This window comes from Antedon bifida, chromosome 7, assembly GCF_963402885.1.
Source record: "Antedon bifida chromosome 7, ecAntBifi1.1, whole genome shotgun sequence".
In the NCBI taxonomy this organism is placed as follows: Eukaryota; Metazoa; Echinodermata; class Crinoidea; order Comatulida; family Antedonidae; genus Antedon; species Antedon bifida.
In genome coordinates, this window is record NC_136232.1 from 26,373,608 (window position 1) to 26,391,601 (window position 17,994).

The window sequence follows — 17,994 nt, forward strand, 5'->3', positions numbered from 1 at the left end:
ACCACGGAATCTAACAGTGTTATATAAGGACAATTTGAATTGTGTTAATTATTTAGCTAACGATTAAGGATAATGTAAGATTTATGTTATCAATTATTTATTTATTATTTACAAGATATGAAACGGATGAGGATATTGAGAATGTCGTTCCATCCGTCTGTTCATATTCTGTCGCGTGAGGGGGCTGTTCATGTTTTAAAATGCATCAGACATACAGCCAGGTATTATTGTTCATGAGCTGTATACATCGATTTATTTTCAAGTGTAAAGCAACGCAACCGAATTGACCAATGACAAGCGACAGTTCAGATAATCCATCACTTGTGATTGGTAAAATCACTTACGTTGCGCTTACGTCCTTGCGTTGTGTCTTAGTGGGAACCAAGCTTTAGGAGTCTTTCCATGAAAATGCCCCATCTTCATTATGATTGTTCGATGATAACTCATACAAAACTTGTAAAGAAAACAAATACACATTTACACCAGACTATGTCTATTTCATAATAGTCAAAATAAGGATCCCATACAAGTCAATGTATCTTAATAGGAAATACGATTAACGTTAAGTTGATCTATGTAGTCAAGAAATACTAGAACATTTGTATCTTTCACCCAACATACTTCATTAAAAATTGATTATATATAAAAATATATTAAATATTTCTTATTGTATTTGAATAAACACACAGGTAAAATAAAAAATGTAATTATTATTAAATAAAAGCGCATAAAGACTAATAATGAACTCTATAAGCTGAATTTATTATAAAATAATATTATTTGTTTATGTGGAACAGTACTTCAATACTATATTGTAAGCTAAATTTTAATAATTTGAACATATTTTTAATGAAAATATAAATTAATAAAATGCTGATCAGGTTTTCTGAACTTAATTTAAACAGGAAAAAATAATGATTTAATATCATGATTACAAAAAAATATATATCAAATATGATAATGATATGTGCTAAAAAAATAAACAAGAATTAGCACACTAATGAGTGTTAATCCTAATGTTCAGGACAAAATTCAATAAACAATCAAATATTTCAGTTACATAAAAACATTTTGGGGTTTATATAAACAAATAGAAAACTTTATTTATGCAAGGCCAAGCAAATATGTAATCATACAAAATAAAAAAATTAATCTTTAAGTTTATTATTTTCCTTAAAAAACTATTCAGCATGTCACCAGGTGGTTTAGAATATCTGTGTGTTTGTGGATTAATATTTAAAAAAAATAAATTAATATATGTAATTTTACTTTCTATGGATTCCGAAATAAAGGATTGAATGAATTACACATAATAGTAAAATATGAAATTCTAAGTTTTATTGTCCACTGGACATTTTAATTTATTTTCATAATTTTATCAGATTTAAAAATAAAATATATTTGAACCCGGCACCTATTATTTTTTATCATTAAAATCTTCAAGCATTCTCTTTAACATCGTCTGCCTCTCTTCTAAGACAACTTCACGTAATAACAGTCTAACTTCTTTCGTACTTAGACTGTCTAGAAACTTCTCGTCCAATATCATGTTTCGTTTCGCACCTAGTAGTACACCATCAAACTTGCCCGTGTCGATCTGATCGCCATCTTTGTTGTGTTTAATATTCGGTGGCATCTTCGCTCCTTTTGCCACGTCATCGATGTCCACAACTATCTCCTCGTCTTTCAGTTGTTCTGCGTTGTAAATATCAACAACTGTGTTCTGATTGCTTTTTCCTGCGTGTTCGGGGTTTATCGCCGGATTCTTTTCTGACCCTTCTTTAAGCGTATCGTCGTTGACCTCATATTCCTTGATGCCATAAAACTTCAAGCCGACAGACACCAACACAGCTTTGTGGCGTTTCTTCCGCGGTTGAATGTTCACTTCATCAACAACATCTTCAGGTGTCTCGTTATACGTGAATTCTAGCGTCCACATACCTTTTGGATTTTCACCCCAGTTGTGCACGCTCATAAACGGCCAATCTTTGATACCGTTGATGTCACCATCGTACTTGCGAGTTGAGAGGAGCTCGGAAGGAGTACCTGCGGGGGAGTACAACATTATGCTGATGTCGCCGCGACGGGGAGACTCAAACGTTATGAACGCTTGGGTGTGCTCGAGCTGAACAATCTGATCACAGTCGTTTACGTCGATGAAAATCGTCTTTTTTTGTCCTTGTTGCACTTCCCTGAAATGACAACACATAATACAATTAGTTAAAGTTAAGCTTGTATTCACACAATACAAATAATTAAGCTTGTATTCACACAATACAAATAATTAAGCTTGTATTCACACAATACAAATAATTAAGCTTGTATTCACACAATACAAATAATTAAGCTTGTATTCACACAATACAAATAATTAAGCTTGTGTTCACACAATACAAATAAGTAATCTTGTTTTCACACAAAACAAGTAATTCAGTAACTAATCTCTATCATCATCAATACAATTATCACTATCTTCATTGAAATATGTTCATATTTTTTGGCAGGCAATGAGAAATGCCAAACCTCCTAGTAATATAATTACTGGGAATTAATGTATTATTAATGCTGAAGATTAGGAAATCTGTGAAAATGAGAAAAGTTTGTTTTTTCACACAATTTAAAAGTATATTTCATTAATTCATTTGTTATTGTTCTACATAAAAAGTAAAAAATAAATAAAATATCAAGAAAAAACCTTGAAAAAAAAGGGCTTTAAGGCTAAGTTTCTAAAAGACATTATAATGTACATGGTAATACAAAAGAATGAAAATAATTAAATAAGTTATTGTGTCTGTATAGTGTTTTGAGATATATTTATATGTAATACACTATATCAGATTAAATATATAAAATTGTATTAACTATGTTATTAGAATGCTTTCTTTCAGTTTCAAATTACGAAACAAACTATAAACTACATTAACCAAAGTTTACTAACAAGTTTAATATATGTTAATATATTTTATGAAACATATATAAAAGTTAAAACAGTGTCCCTGAAAAAAATATCTTTTTACATTTTTTTTGTTGAATATGCCATTTTATTGTTCTTCGGTTTGACCAAAAAATTGGATCGAATAAAAATGTATTTAAAAAAAAACTGTAATCAAAAGCCAAAATAGTTAAATTGATTAAAAGTCAATAGGTTTTTGGTTGAATTTAACCGTTTATTTGGTCTTTTTTTTTTGGTCTACGAAAGAGAATAACTTTATTAAAACTCTAAAATGACCTATTGAAAGTCTTTCTTTATTAACCATAATTTTTCATGTTTTTGGGAAACAATACATCTGTAAAGAAAGTGAGTCAAGCCATTTTGATTCTTTAGAATGACAATGGTTTGACTTTCTTCAGAGTTTGTTCTATATTATCTTATTATAACCACATTAATATGTTGCAAAAATAAAAAGAAATGAAATCACAATAAATTGATATTTTAAATTATTAAAATGATTTGCAGAAAGATGTAACATTTAATCCTACAGGCTTTTAAGGTTAAAAATAATTCCAATTTTAAGCGTGTACTCAATGACAATTAAGATTAATGATACAATAAGTAATGACGACATGATTGACGTGGCCTAAATTAAGAAAAAAACTTGGACAAGTAAATAAAGCAAGACAGGACAACGCACTTCACTTGATCTTAATCTCACAAAAATGATATCATTATATATTCATAATCACTTTTTGATTTCATTTTAACATTATTAAAATGTTTAATAGTGATTTTATAAAGTGTGCTCTTAACATGAATTTTGATTGCTTCTGTACATGGCTACTGATCATCACACAAAAAGCAATGTAACTATACAAAGGCGAACCACCACAGGCAATTGTTGAAATCAATTTATATATTGTGTGTTTACGTTATAAACCACTTGTAATGCAGATTGTACACTTAGGTTAATGAATTGTATTTAATTGATTTATTTTGCATTCATTTACCAAGAAATTGCATCACGTAATCATATCCATTGATGTGATTACTACGCCATGATATTTATAAAAAAAACCTGTTTGTTTAAAAATATATTACTAATAGAATACAGTACATTAAAAAAAATTGATAAAATATGTCCTTGAAAAATGTTTGTTTTTCTTTGTTTTAGACAAAATTTACATATAATTTACATACAATTATTTAAAAATATTTATCTACTATATTAATTTACCTACTTTTTATATACAATATTGTAGCCACTAATTACTATTTTAGAATTTTTGTAAAGCAAAATATTTAAAGCTATCTCTGCACTATCAAACTAGTTTGACAAATATGGTAGTGATATGCCCAAAGATGGTAGCGATATGACATCATCATGTCTATATATATGGACACATCACATTTTATTGTCACATAAAGTTTGATAGTGTAGAAAGATCATTGATAATGCAAGCACTGGAAAGCACTCGCTCATCTCAGCATAAAAAAAATCACGTTCATATTTAAGGGGTATTATATATGGTGCTTACAAACGTGCGGTAAAAATCAGCGCTAAACAATAATGACGATGGTGAATATAAAGATCTCCGCTGGAAGACTATAATCTATTTAGACGATATTGTTTTAATTTATGAAGTAGGGATATCACCGGAGATAACGGGAATTATAATTCACTAAGCCAAAATCAAAAAACAAATTTGATTTACTTAAAAGCTATTTCGTGGAGTGGTGTAATCTATTGAAAAACCTTGTAAAGAACTAGGATTAAGAGACCTATTCATTCAATAGATAACGCTCTCACGTCTAATCAAATATATAAACTGTATTATCACGATAAAACTGAATATATTAAACGTCTTATTAACAGATGCATTAGCGTTCGTTTTCAAAGTGCAATATCTCCAATGTTCAGACTATCTGCCGTAAAAAAAACTTGATTACAAAATAAAATTGTAAATCTAATCAATGCTGAGTGTCAATCATAAGGTAACTTAAATTGTTCTAAATATTACCTAAGTAAGATAGTACAGTGAGTAAGTCTTATCTAGAGATTTACTTGTTGAGTTTGATACTTAAATTGTTCTAAATATTACCCAAGATAGTACAGTGAGTAAGTCTTATCTAAAGATTTACTTGTTGAGTTTGATACTTAAATTGTTCTAAATATTACCCAAGATAGTACAGTGAGTAAGTCTTATCTAAAGATTTACTTGTTGAGTTTGATACTTAAATTGTTCTAAATATTACCCAAGATAGTACAGTGAGTAAGTCTTATCTAAAGATTTACTTGTTGAGTTTGATACTTAAATTGTTCTAAATATTACCCAAGATAGTACAGTGAGTAAGTTTTATCTAGAGATTTACTTGTTGAGTTTGATACTTAAATTGTTCTAAATATTACCCAAGATAGTACAGTGAGTAAGTCTTATCTAAAGATTTACTTGTTGAGTTTGATACTTAAATTGTTCTAAATATTACCCAAGATAGTACAGTGAGTAAGTCTTATCTAAAGATTTACTTGTTGAGTTTGATACTTAAATTGTTCTAAATATTACCCAAGATAGTACAGTGAGTAAGTCTTATCTAAAGATTTACTTGTTGAGTTTGATACTTAAATTGTTCTAAATATTACCTAAGTAAGATAGTACAGTGAGTAAGTCTTATCTAAAGATTTACTTGTTGAGTTTGATACTTAAATTGTTCTAAATATTACCCAAGATAGTACAGTGAGTAAGTCTTATCTAAAGATTTACTTGTTGAGTTTGATACTTAAATTGTTCTAAATATTACCCAAGATAGTACAGTGAGTAAGTCTTATCTAAAGATTTACTTGTTGAGTTTGATACTTAAATTGTTCTAAATATTACCCAAGATAGTACAGTGAGTAAGTCTTATCTAAAGATTTACTTGTTGAGTTTGATACTTAAATTGTTCTAAATATTACCCAAGATAGTACAGTGAGTAAGTTTTATCTAGAGATTTACTTGTTGAGTTTGATACTTAAATTGTAGTCTAAATATTACCCAAGATAGTACAGTGAGTAAGTCTTATCTAAAGATTTACTTGTTGAGTTTGATACTTAAATTGTTCTAAATATTACCCAAGATAGTACAGTGAGTAAGTCTTATCTAGAGATTTACTTGTTGAGTTTGATACTTAAATTGTTCTAAATATTACCCAAGATAGTACAGTGAGTAAGTCTTATCTAAAGATTTACTTGTTGAGTTTGATACTTAAATTGTTCTAAATATTACCCAAGATAGTACAGTGAGTAAGTTTTATCTAGAGATTTACTTGTTGAGTTTGATACTTAAAAACCTCTCATCTTAAAAAGCATTTAAATGTTTACAGAAAACCGGGCATTTAATTCATTTGTTGAACAGTTTTATTTTTTTGTTCTAGATGAGGACCTCTCTTGGAATCAAGCTAAAGCTAAAAAATGGGCATTTTGGAATATTTAAGCCTGGTTCCCACTTGGACGCAACGATATATGCAAAAAAAAAAAAGTCAAAATCATTAAACTAATGTAATGATCCTCTTTGAAGGTTTTTTCCCAAAACTTATTTTATGATTTATATTTTTCAATATATATCTGAAAAAACTCGAATGAAGGTTTTCAAATTTAGAAGGATTAAAGAAAGAAACTGCAAGAAGGCCCTCCAGCTTCTAGTATCATTCAAACTAATATAGGTGTTATAATAACATCAACGATGATTACTCCTGTAAAAGTATCATTACATGTGACTCCTTTGACAGCAATTTACTATATAATAATGAGTCATAAATGTTGTTAACCCTCATAACCAAGGCATATGATATCTAGGTTAAATCCCAAGTCAGGTGTATCGCGATGATTGCTAACAAACGATCATTTTAAAAATTGCTTTGACGTTGATTATAAGTTGCTGATATGACGAGACAAAAAAATGATGATTACTTGATTAGGAGCTACGCACATATTGTCGTCGTCGGGGTATAATCCCAGAAAACTACCTTGTATAAAAGATGTAGCCTGGGGCGTTATTCACGCGTTAAGTCACTCTAATCACCTGTTAGATATCACAGGTAAAACTGTAATTAATCTGATATAAATTACTTAAATCTTGAAAACGTGCTTTATTTTTTTTTGCCTTTAAAGTTCTGTTTGTGAATATAATAATATTTTAGTTTTTCTGTGAATTGTCAAGGTTATATATTTTATCAAGATTTAAACCATTAATATAAAGAAAGTTAAGAAATGAAGAAATGGAGAATTGTAACCAGGTTGCTTGCAGCTAAACCCACCTTACAAATTTCAAACTGTCACATCTCAGAGGTCCCAACTAGGAAAAAAATAAAATATCGGGAAGGAGGCTTTTCAAAAGTGTTACCAAATCAGAGGTGGACCTATACTTGTTTTAAAAATACCTCCAAACACAGAGGGCTTATTTTGTTAACTAAAGGTGTAAAATGCGCCGTCGTGTTTAGCAGTCTAGTAGTTGAGCCAAGATGTATTTTTAAACTCCAAAACAATAGGGAGAAATTAAACCTTCAGCAGAAGGTAGGAAATCTTGTAAAAACTAAATCAAAACCTTGTGGTCATTTTAAATTACTCATTATTTATCAACTTTCCAAATATATTCTCACAAAACTTGTATTAATAATTTCATTAATTTTTAAATCTTGCAAAGAAAACGTAACATAATAGTACAATTTCAAAGTGTTGTAGAATATCTAAATTTGTATTGCAAACTACAATAATAGGTGCTGAGATGAGGGCTGTCTTCCACAGCATTGGACTGTATACAGCTTTGCATGTCTTCTTCCATGATTCTTGAAATGTGCCTTGTCTACTAGATGTTATTTCAAATCTAGAGTACCATTTCATTATTGCAATTGACAAAAATTACAAAAAAGATGTAATTTAAAAAATACCAATTTAAGTCATCCATTAATCATATCCAATTTACGTAGAAAATACAATTATTACAAAAATCATAGAATATATTATACGCTTGGTTGATCTTGGAATTTTGAATGTCGTTCAACAGTTTTGTTTCATAAAAATTATATTTTTTCTTGGGGTAAAAAAACTATTATGAAGTTCCACAGTGTTACTGGTAACTAAAGCTGTAGTATACTCAAGGTGGTGTATGAAATGTACTTGATAGAGCTTCGCTTGTTCTTGGGTTTAAATTTCTAGTTGTGTATACAGTAGTGTATGTACCTTACAAAGATTGAGAAACAAAATGTATAACCTCACGCAGCATGATTCTCTACCTTCTTCATGGGGTCAAAGGTTGAAAACTACCTAAACAGTAGTTACGCAAAATCGTTTTAAGCTCTGTACACACTATCAAACTAGTTTGACAAAAAAAGTTTGATGTGGCCAAATATGGTAGTGATATGATGTCATCGTGTCCATATATGGGCACATCAGATAATTTTTCACATAACGTTTGATAGTGTGGACAGAGCTTTAGTTACTAAAATAGTTGTTCATATATCAACCGAATTCTCAATATTACAATTTAAAAATTAAAATTATGTTTATCTTCATGTTTTTAAAGCAAGCCTTTTTCAAATATTTCATTGTCATTATTAAGATTATAAAACTTTATCTCCAAACTTTTTTTTCAGTAAGAGGGCTCTGTTTCCAAAATGAAACATAAATACTGTTTCCACTGTATAATAGAATTCATAATTGTAAAAAACACTGATCTGTTTCAATTCAATTAAACGGCAAAGATTTGGTGTAATACACGAATAAATATACTGTAGTGATTCCACCCTGTCTGTTAATTTACGGTTAAATCAGACGACGGCGCGAATTTGCATTTGCTGTAAGTACGACAAGATTTTCATTTACTTAAAAGTTGCGGTAATCCTTCGTTAACAATATATATTATTGATTAAATTAGTGTTGCTTCTTTTTCAAACTGATTGAATCACTTTGATTAGACTGTGCTTACTTACACTTGAAAACAATTGCCAATGAAAAGATTTTTTATTCCATTTCAAATATCAATCAATCTTGATAGCTTGTTTAATAGCTATTTTTTAATCATGATATTTCATTATAGAGATTACATGTTAGTAGTAATAACTATAATGATGAGTTCAACAAGGCCATGTACCAAAGGCTCCTTGTATTAATAACTTAGGATTTATTTCGTCTTGCTTGTAATAACACTAAGTACTTGTAACAAAGTATTTGTATTTATATGTGAGAGTCTCAAGTGATAATAAGTGAATTAATAACACTTAAGTGTTATTAATTTACACGATTTCATTATACGTAATTGTTTTTCAAGTTACTAACATTCTAAACAAACTTCTATTCACTTTTTATATACTGTACACAATGTAGATTATTTGTTTAGTTGGGAAATACCTAGATATAAGGACCACTTAAGTGAAATATTTAAATATTTATTGAATTAAGTGAAATAAATGGTATTTAAGAGAAATATCTCACTTATGTGTGGTTGGTGTGCAACCTCACAACAACAATACAAATTACATTATATGCATGAGTGTTTGACGAAAAAGGGAAGGGGGGTAAAAGGTGGAAGGGGCCAGTGGGCTTGGTACAGAGCAGTGTTTATTTCAATAAAATGCAACACTTACAAACAATACTTTTAAAACTGGTGTTTCACAGGGGTGGATAGGGTCAGTGGGTCTAATATCAGTATACAATGTTTATGTTTAATTGCAATACTTACAGATTATACTGTGTGACTGGTACTTCACAGGTTTCTTGTTCTGGTACATTTTCCCATGTCATTGCTAACTTCACCATCTTCCCAGCATCAAGTACACCAAAACCAAAACGGTGATTGAGATGATAGCCGGCACCATTTATATGCCAACCGCCCTCTACCGGATTTGGTATATGGCTACCGTGAACGATGATGTGTTGAACATCTCTCCACGTTAATGAAGGACTGAAAAGAAGAAGAGTAAAGCTATGCCCAAATATGGTAGTGATGTGCCCAAATATGGTATTGATATGCCCAAATATGGTAGTGATATGCCCAAATACGGTAGTGATATGACATCATCATGTCCATATATGGGCACATCACAAGAAGAGTAAGACAGTTAAGGACACTTATCAGGTAAGGCTTGAGTTTTGATATTGAAAAAAAATAAATTTTAAAAGGTACAACATACAAAGAAACTTGTTAAGAAAAAATTAAAAATATAAACAAAATGTGAGAAAACATTGAAGAAATAATCAGAAAAACACTGGTTATCAACATTAAAGTTAACATAAAATATGTAAAATCATTATTTATTATGAGTAATTGTAACTATGATTTATTTGATCATTCACAGGATTTGCAACAAATCAATCAATATTAATAATTAATAATCAGTCAATCTGAAAGTGATTAACTACAATATCTATCACTTTCTGCCCGCAGTAAACAATGCTCTGAATTTAAAAATATAAGTGACTATATTATCAGCATTCCAGGATAAAATGAGAGTACTATAGTGTATACTTACTGTGTATGTAGTTTAATTTGCATATTACATCATTTAATCAATCAATCAATCAATTAAAAATTGATCATTAATCAATCACATGATACAATGATAATGATAACAAATCAATCATTTATAGGTGAATAACACAGAGAACTAAAGGTAAATATACTATTGCTCTGCACAAGAATTTCAAGTGGGTATGTTTTTGCATAAAAGATGGGAAAACATTTAGTAGGCCCACCATCTTGCTGGTCTAGTTTAAAAGGTGGTACAGTTTTACAAATATCAAACATTTACAAGATTTTCTAACAAAGAAGAGATTGTGTATTGACCATTATTTGTCCATTAGTATCATTAATAGGACATGTCAAATATCTGTACTTTTTCTAGAGTTTAATCAAGTAATAGGTCAGAATAGGGTAACAATTAATAATAGTCAATTGTAAGTACAATTTAAATTAGTACATTGAACAATTATTGAAACAATAATTGGTCTGTGGCTATAGAGATAATGTTCAATATGACAATTATAAGAACTTTACACAATCAAATATTATAGTTTCAAGATGCATGGAATTGAAGAAAAGATACATACACAAAATGAAGTATGGAAGTATGGGAGGAAAATAGCTTGTCACTACCTAAATGTTTGGTCTATTGTAAACCTTGGGTGAACCCAGTCAATACCAGTTGAGTGTTGGCCATTATAGTAATTGAATCTCCTAAATCTAAGAACCTAATGATAAAGTCTTTGTTTTGTTTTTTATATTATTCAATATATGAACAAGCTAAACCAAAGAATGTATTGAAGATGGTAAGCAGTAGACTACTGGTGGTAGTTCTACAATGTGTCTTTATCATAATACAGTATATTTGTTTTAACAGTTAGTTGTTGAATTAAAACCATTTCAGCTCTGTCTACACTATCAAAAATATGCCCAAATATGTTAGTAATATGACATCATCATATCCATATATGGGCACATCACATGTTTTTGTCACATAAAGTTAGTGTGGACAGAGCTTAAGAGTAGAATTATAAGTGAAAGTACATACTTTGCTTGTAGAACCAAAGCCAGAATCCCAGATGCTAACGGGGCAGCACTTGATGTTCCTATAAACTGAGAGGTACACCCATTATGTAGGTCAGTTGTAGTCTGGAAGAAAAAGACATTTTGTTACATGAAAGCAAATTAATTAAAATGAATTCAATGATGCTCAACAAGGAAAGTGAGGACATGTGTTGAGTTTTACAATAAACTCTCACAAAACCAAAATGTTTGATTACCAGAAACTCTTGAACTTTCTTCCATAAATAGGGAACAGGTCTCAAATAGGTTAAATCGGTCCCCAATAGGTTCCTAAATTGGAGCAGGTTCCAAAATAGGTTTCATAAAACTGTAGTTGCCAAATATATGTTAAATACAATAGTTTCCAATAATAGTTTTCTATAAATAGGTCCCTATTAGGTTTCTAAATAAAAAGCAGATCCCAAATATTTTGTAAAGATCCAATAAAAACCAGTCCAAGGGTTGAATACTAACCACTTCATTAACGTTGTTCTGCAATGACCCTCGTTTGTGTGGTCCACCAGACAAGGTCACAGCCAGGGTCGAAGGGCATTTCTCCATAAAGTAGACAGATTCCCCCTTGTCGTTAGCAGAACCTATTGATATTGTGTGGATGTTTCCAACATATGCATCAGCACTGCAGTCATCATCTGCAGCTCCTCCATTGCCTGATGCCCAAACAAAGATGGATCCTTTACCATTGCGACCCTGTCACGGAAAAAAGTAATATGAAATACTTTATTTGTCCATTATCATAATAAAATAACAATAGAAATTCTTCTTAAAGATTGGCAAATATTGGTACGATAAAAAAAGATAAATATAAAATAAACTATTAAAAGGATGTACCAAAATCTATGCAAAAAAACAACAAATGTTTAAAATGTTTGATAGAGGTTAGATATCTCATGGAGAGTTGGTTTATAATCCTATGGTGGGCTTAAACATAAGAATATAATCACACCTCAACATGGGCTACACCCCACAATCACAATCCTATTGTGAATTTGAATGTCTTACTGTATACTTTTGTATTATTTTTAAGAGGGGCCTCTTCAAGTCAGCTGTACACAGCTGTTAGAGCTACCCTTGTAAAACAAAGTTGAATAAATAAATAAATTTACTTCTGCATGTTTAGTAATAGATAGTAAAACAGTACCTCTTTAGTTCCTGTTTCATAGGCTTCTGTAAGGAGTTCACCAGGTTTTTGGAATGTTTTGCCATCATCAGGAGGTCCCCAGCAGCAACTGTAGATGTCAATGTGACTGTTGTTGAACAAGATTGCAGATGCCTGCATGGCATCAGTCACACCACCATCAAGGATCCGCAAACCTGAAAAAATTAGCAAGACATCCAGGAACATGCAATTACAAAAATTTTAATATTTAAAAAAATTTTTAAACATCACGGTGGCTTGCCTAAAAATAATATCCTAACTAACAATCTAACAAAGTTAATTAATTATTTATTCATTCATTAATATATTGTTTGCATGGCGAAATAAAATGTTGATATAAAGTTTGCAGTACACCACGTATATTAGTTCTGAAAAGAAAAGTTTCTTGCTTTAATTGTCCTCAGGAGTTCATTCATTATTGTGTATGGCTCTAAAGCTAACTTTCTAATTTTTTTCATCATGCGGCACGGCATGCAGCAGCATTTGACATGTGACCATGCATAGAACGACAGACGCCATCTACGCAGTCGTATGATACGAACGAAAAGGCGTTATTATCTATATTTAATTTGTTTTCAGATAATATTTTCCAATAAAACAAGGAAACTACAAAAGTAAAACAAAAATGTAAACTTGATCAGTTACGTTCCTAAACATTTTTATTATAGTATTTTAAATATTGTGGTTGAAATATTTCTGTAACAGTGAGTGCCTATGGATATGCATACATATACAACATATTATCTTTAAAATGTTATAATATTTATAATATTTATTGACGATAAATTATCGTTGTTTCCTTAATTAACTCGTTGACATTTCGGAAATCGAAAAAGACATTTTTTTTTACAATTTCATGTCTTTGAAAAGAATTATCAGAAAATAACGTGTTCAATATTTGTGTGGTATGACAAGAATTTAAAAAAGGAAAATTGCATTAAAATGTGATTCAAAAGCGGAAAACTCTAAAAATGGAACAAGTTAGTTGCAAATCATGCAAAAATGATAATTAAAAAAAACAATGTTGTATTGGGGTCATTCTTGTTTAATAGTGTAACATGCAAAATAAAAATATTATACGGTAATTGTGTTAGCCTAACATGATTGTATCAATTTGGTATGAGTAACATATCATCACAAAAAATCAAACATTTTATTATTAATTCATTCAAAAAAACATATTTCTAACTAAAATTAAAATGAACAATAAAAGGTAAAAATAAATTATAAAACATTCATTTTGGGTTTTAAAAAGGCTAATATTTAAAATCTCATACAAAATAACTGATATATTATTGGAAAAGCATGCGAGTCCTCATTTCATAGCTACTTACCTCAAACATCCTGTGAAAATGCGATTTAAGAGAGGGAAATAATTAGTATAAAGTCAATTTTGTGACAATATAAATATCATACATAGAAAACTATAAATAAAAGACAGATATTGATTTTTGAACACATATTATATTATATATTACAGTATCACTTTTTCTTAAAATTTCACTCTGACGTCATTTTGTTGGTTTTCTATTGCTCATTGAGACATCTTGAAATTGTACAAAGAGCTCCTACTAGTACTATTATAGCAAAACATAGAGGGGGTAATTTTTTTAATACAGAAGTTCATAAAGTATTGGTTTCTATACATAAACAATAAGTGCTGCAGGCCTGTAGCCAGAACTTTTAAATACAGTTTTTCCAAAAATTTTGGTAAAGTTACACTACTTAGGCCTATTACCATCACTTCTGCTGTTGGTCTTGATTTTGAAAATGGCACTTGTGGCAAAAAGGGGGTTTCGCTCAAACCCTGGAACCACCCTCATGCTTGTGCTTTGCTACCATTGGTGGCAGATCAAGATATTTAATATTAAATTAAATTTCAAGTTTACCTCCTATGCTAGCCTGGTATGCAGCCCCTACTCCACAGACTGAGTTGTTGGCCACTGCGGCAATTTCACCAGCACACCGTGTACCATGCCTGTAAAATACATTGTCAGATATCATTCAACTTTTACACAATCATTTTTGTAGAATTCAAACGTTGTCATCACAATATTTAGTTATTTTAACTTTTTCTATGTTTTCAATATTATTACTTACGCATTTTCCATTCCAGCTGCTGGAGAATCATCAGGTCGGGGGTCAATATCGACTTCTTTGCTTTTGTTGTTAAAATCAAAACTGGCATCAGGGTCCTGGTAAGTGAATACATTGAAAATATTAAGGTTTTAGCAAACTGCAAGTTCGGAAGGTTTAGAAAAAAATTAATATTTGATTTTGTTAATTTTTTATATTGAAACTTACATAATTAGGAGAAAGATCAGGATGTGTATGGTCCATACCTAAAAATAAATTTCACAAATAAAGATTTAAGTTTTTTTAAAACATTATATCTAGATAGATTCAGAAACATTTGTACTAGGCGATATATAAGACAATAAGACAGATATTGTGTCAAACTCTCCTAATTCCAAAGGTTTCTCCAAAAGGCCCAGATTTGGATGAGACGTCCCATCAGAAACGATTGAGTTTGCTGTATAGGAGTCCGCCGGGTCTAGCATGTGTGATGTATGTGTGATTGTTTATATTGTAAAATCCGGAATAAATTGAATTGAATTGAAAAAAAGAAAAACTTGGTAGAAAGCCAAAAATTGTAGCCACTAGCCCAAGGTTGCCTGGTTTGGTAAAGTTAATTATTGATCGTTGAAGGGATGTATAGATAGAAGCAAGGCTGTAAATGAATGTTACGTACCATCGTCCACTACAGTCACTACAACTCCCTTGCCAGTGTATCCAAGTTTCCAAGCCGGAACTAGGTTCATGTCCATCCCCGGGACTGCCCCTTGTTGACCATCATTATGCTGCAAAACAAAGAATATTTATTAAGTGATTGAGTTTGCTGTTGGAGTTCCATGAGTCAAGCATGTCTGTCTGTAGGTGAGTGAAATCTGGAATAAATTGAATTAAATAATGTTCTAAGGAAGTTTTTCTTGAAGAATAGGACTTTAATTTACCTTGAAGAATAGGACTTGACAACTGAGCTCAATTGTCCCTTGATGTCATAGCTGCAAACTCTTCTTTTATACAAATGAGCGAACCGGTTGTTATTGTTCATGCTAAAATCTACGCTAATTTCATTCATCAATTTTAAACGTAGTATGACAGAAAGATGATAACTTACCAGATACCACTGTTTAGGCCACCTAGGGTCATTGAACTTGATGTCATAGTCATCCCCCGTGACATCAGGTGCAACAGCTTTATGTGTGCGTCTACCTAATGCTGTCTCTGGTTGCTGGCTCACCCATAACACCTACAAGACAACAATAAGGGCTTAAATCTTTATATATCATAACATGAGATTCTACTGTATTCCATGGAATGACATTTTAGTGGCTGTTTGTGAATTCAGTTAATCATATAGTACACCTACACATGTAGTACAACAATTGTGTCGCTGGCGCACTTACTCGTTCATCTTCTTTTAGTCTCTCCGTTACATCTCCAGTTTCTCGTTTTGAACGAACAATCTGCTCACCGCGAGAAAAATGATATCTGTCTCTCAAAGAACCAATCTGAAACAAACCAAAACATAAACTAAGAAACTAGTACCTAACGAGTGAATTTAGTGAAATGGTTATATTATGTATTATGTATAGGCCTACTGAAATATGGTGGTGGTTGTTTTCTTGCTTGAAATATGTATTTTGTTTAAAGTAGTCTAATAATACAACATTTGGTATTTCAGAAAAAGAACCCAAATTTTAAAGTTTTATTGCAAAGCAGACATTTCGATGATTTCTGTTTGTAACAGAAAAATATTATCTTATAAGCAAACACATTATATTTACAATTAAGAATTTAGTACCGGATATAGATTGACAAAATAAACAATAAGGGTTGTTAAATTGGAAGCAATGACCTTAGATAAAAATTGAGAGATGTCATTTATTAAGCTGGTCTAGCACTGCATAAGAGGTTTATAAGGAATTGAAGCTTTTCAATTCCTACACAGGTAGATTGAGTATTGTATGTAGAAGGAGAGTTTAAATAGACATGGGTGAATAAATACAAAGGGTGAATAGCAATGACAACAAGTCAATCAATTCATTGATGCTAAAAGAGGTATGAAAGAAATGTCTAAATGTCTCAACGGGTCACTAGTTTCAACCATATGGAAAGGAAAATGTTGATAAATTTTAAAAAACATCACTAAATTAAATTTATACATTTGTTGAATTAAACACTTATACAGTCAACTCCCCCGATACCAGAGTTTCTGAAAACCGGAAACATTATCTTTGGGTACGAATTAAATGATTAAATATTGTTGAACAAAAATATTCTAAAACTTATGACTGGACATTAATCATAAGATAGTACAATATTAACCAAAAAATGTTTCTGCTATTCACTTAAACTTTTATGAATTACTCCTTTTTTTTTTATAAAAAAACCCAAATCAATAAGTATTTATTTTGGTTCCTAATGGAATTATAGCCGGGCAGTTAATATAGTTAAATCTGGAAAATAAAAAAGAGTAACTTTGAGTTGTTGAATTGACTTGATATTTAACTTTAGTATAGTATATAGAAGGTATAGACTTACCTTCCTTACGTATAGAAGGTTATGTTCCTCAGCCACCCTGCGAGCAACGCCCTCACCCCCCTTCACCTCCACCGCCCACTCGTTTAGGTACACCCGCTCCGACTCGGCAGTTGATTTACTCACGAATGTGACGAATATAATTAGAGATATCAGTCCGATGTTTCTCATTTTCTTGGAAAAAGTAAAAGAACTAAAATTGAGATTCCAATCTGGATAATATTAATAGATGGGCACTGTTTGGCACCCCTCCTGAATGAAAAGTGAGATTATCTTTAGTAAGAGTCAGAGGTCAGGTTTGAACCAATGCCGTGATCTGAATCTAATTTAAGTAGGTGCAATTGTGTATATTAACACCTACGTCAGGTGCAATGTACAGTACACAAAACCAAAAATAAGCATAGGGCAGTAACAGCTATACAAGAAGAGACCCTATAGTCACTAGAACAAAATTTCCACTTCAACGTCCGTACCCATGCCGTACCTTATAACAATTTCTGTATTATAAATTTGAACTAATTGTCTACTTACAAAATAAGAAACTCTCTCGGGTTTAACCCCGATTCCGCAGCCCTTTACTTCTTCGAAAATCCCAAAGATAAAGGTGTTGTTTCTGTCAAAATTTAGGGGTAAAGAAAAGAGAATGTACACCCACACTTACGTTGTATTGTTTTGTTATGCTAATAAGCAACTTAAATTGAGGGCAGCAGACAAATTGTCCA

The 17,994-nt window shown here is 31.0% G+C and overlaps 1 protein-coding gene across 1 annotated transcript; it reads right to left on the reverse strand.

The window, feature by feature from the left end:
• Positions 1 to 306: 306 nt before the first annotated feature.
• LOC144847420 (PC3-like endoprotease variant B) lies at positions 307 to 17,940 on the reverse strand. The gene is made up of 13 exons (XM_078703774.1): positions 17,804 to 17,940; positions 17,276 to 17,446; positions 16,138 to 16,242; positions 15,849 to 15,980; positions 15,420 to 15,528; positions 14,972 to 15,009; positions 14,768 to 14,862; positions 14,557 to 14,645; positions 12,650 to 12,822; positions 11,965 to 12,198; positions 11,477 to 11,577; positions 9,649 to 9,870; positions 307 to 2,192 (listed from the first exon to the last, which is right to left on the reverse strand). The coding sequence occupies exons 2-13, from the start codon at positions 17,441 to 17,443 to the stop codon at positions 1,418 to 1,420; spliced, it is 2,241 nt and encodes a 746-aa protein (XP_078559900.1). The 5' UTR covers positions 17,444 to 17,446; positions 17,804 to 17,940; the 3' UTR covers positions 307 to 1,417.
• Between the last annotated feature and the right edge of the window lie 54 nt (positions 17,941 to 17,994).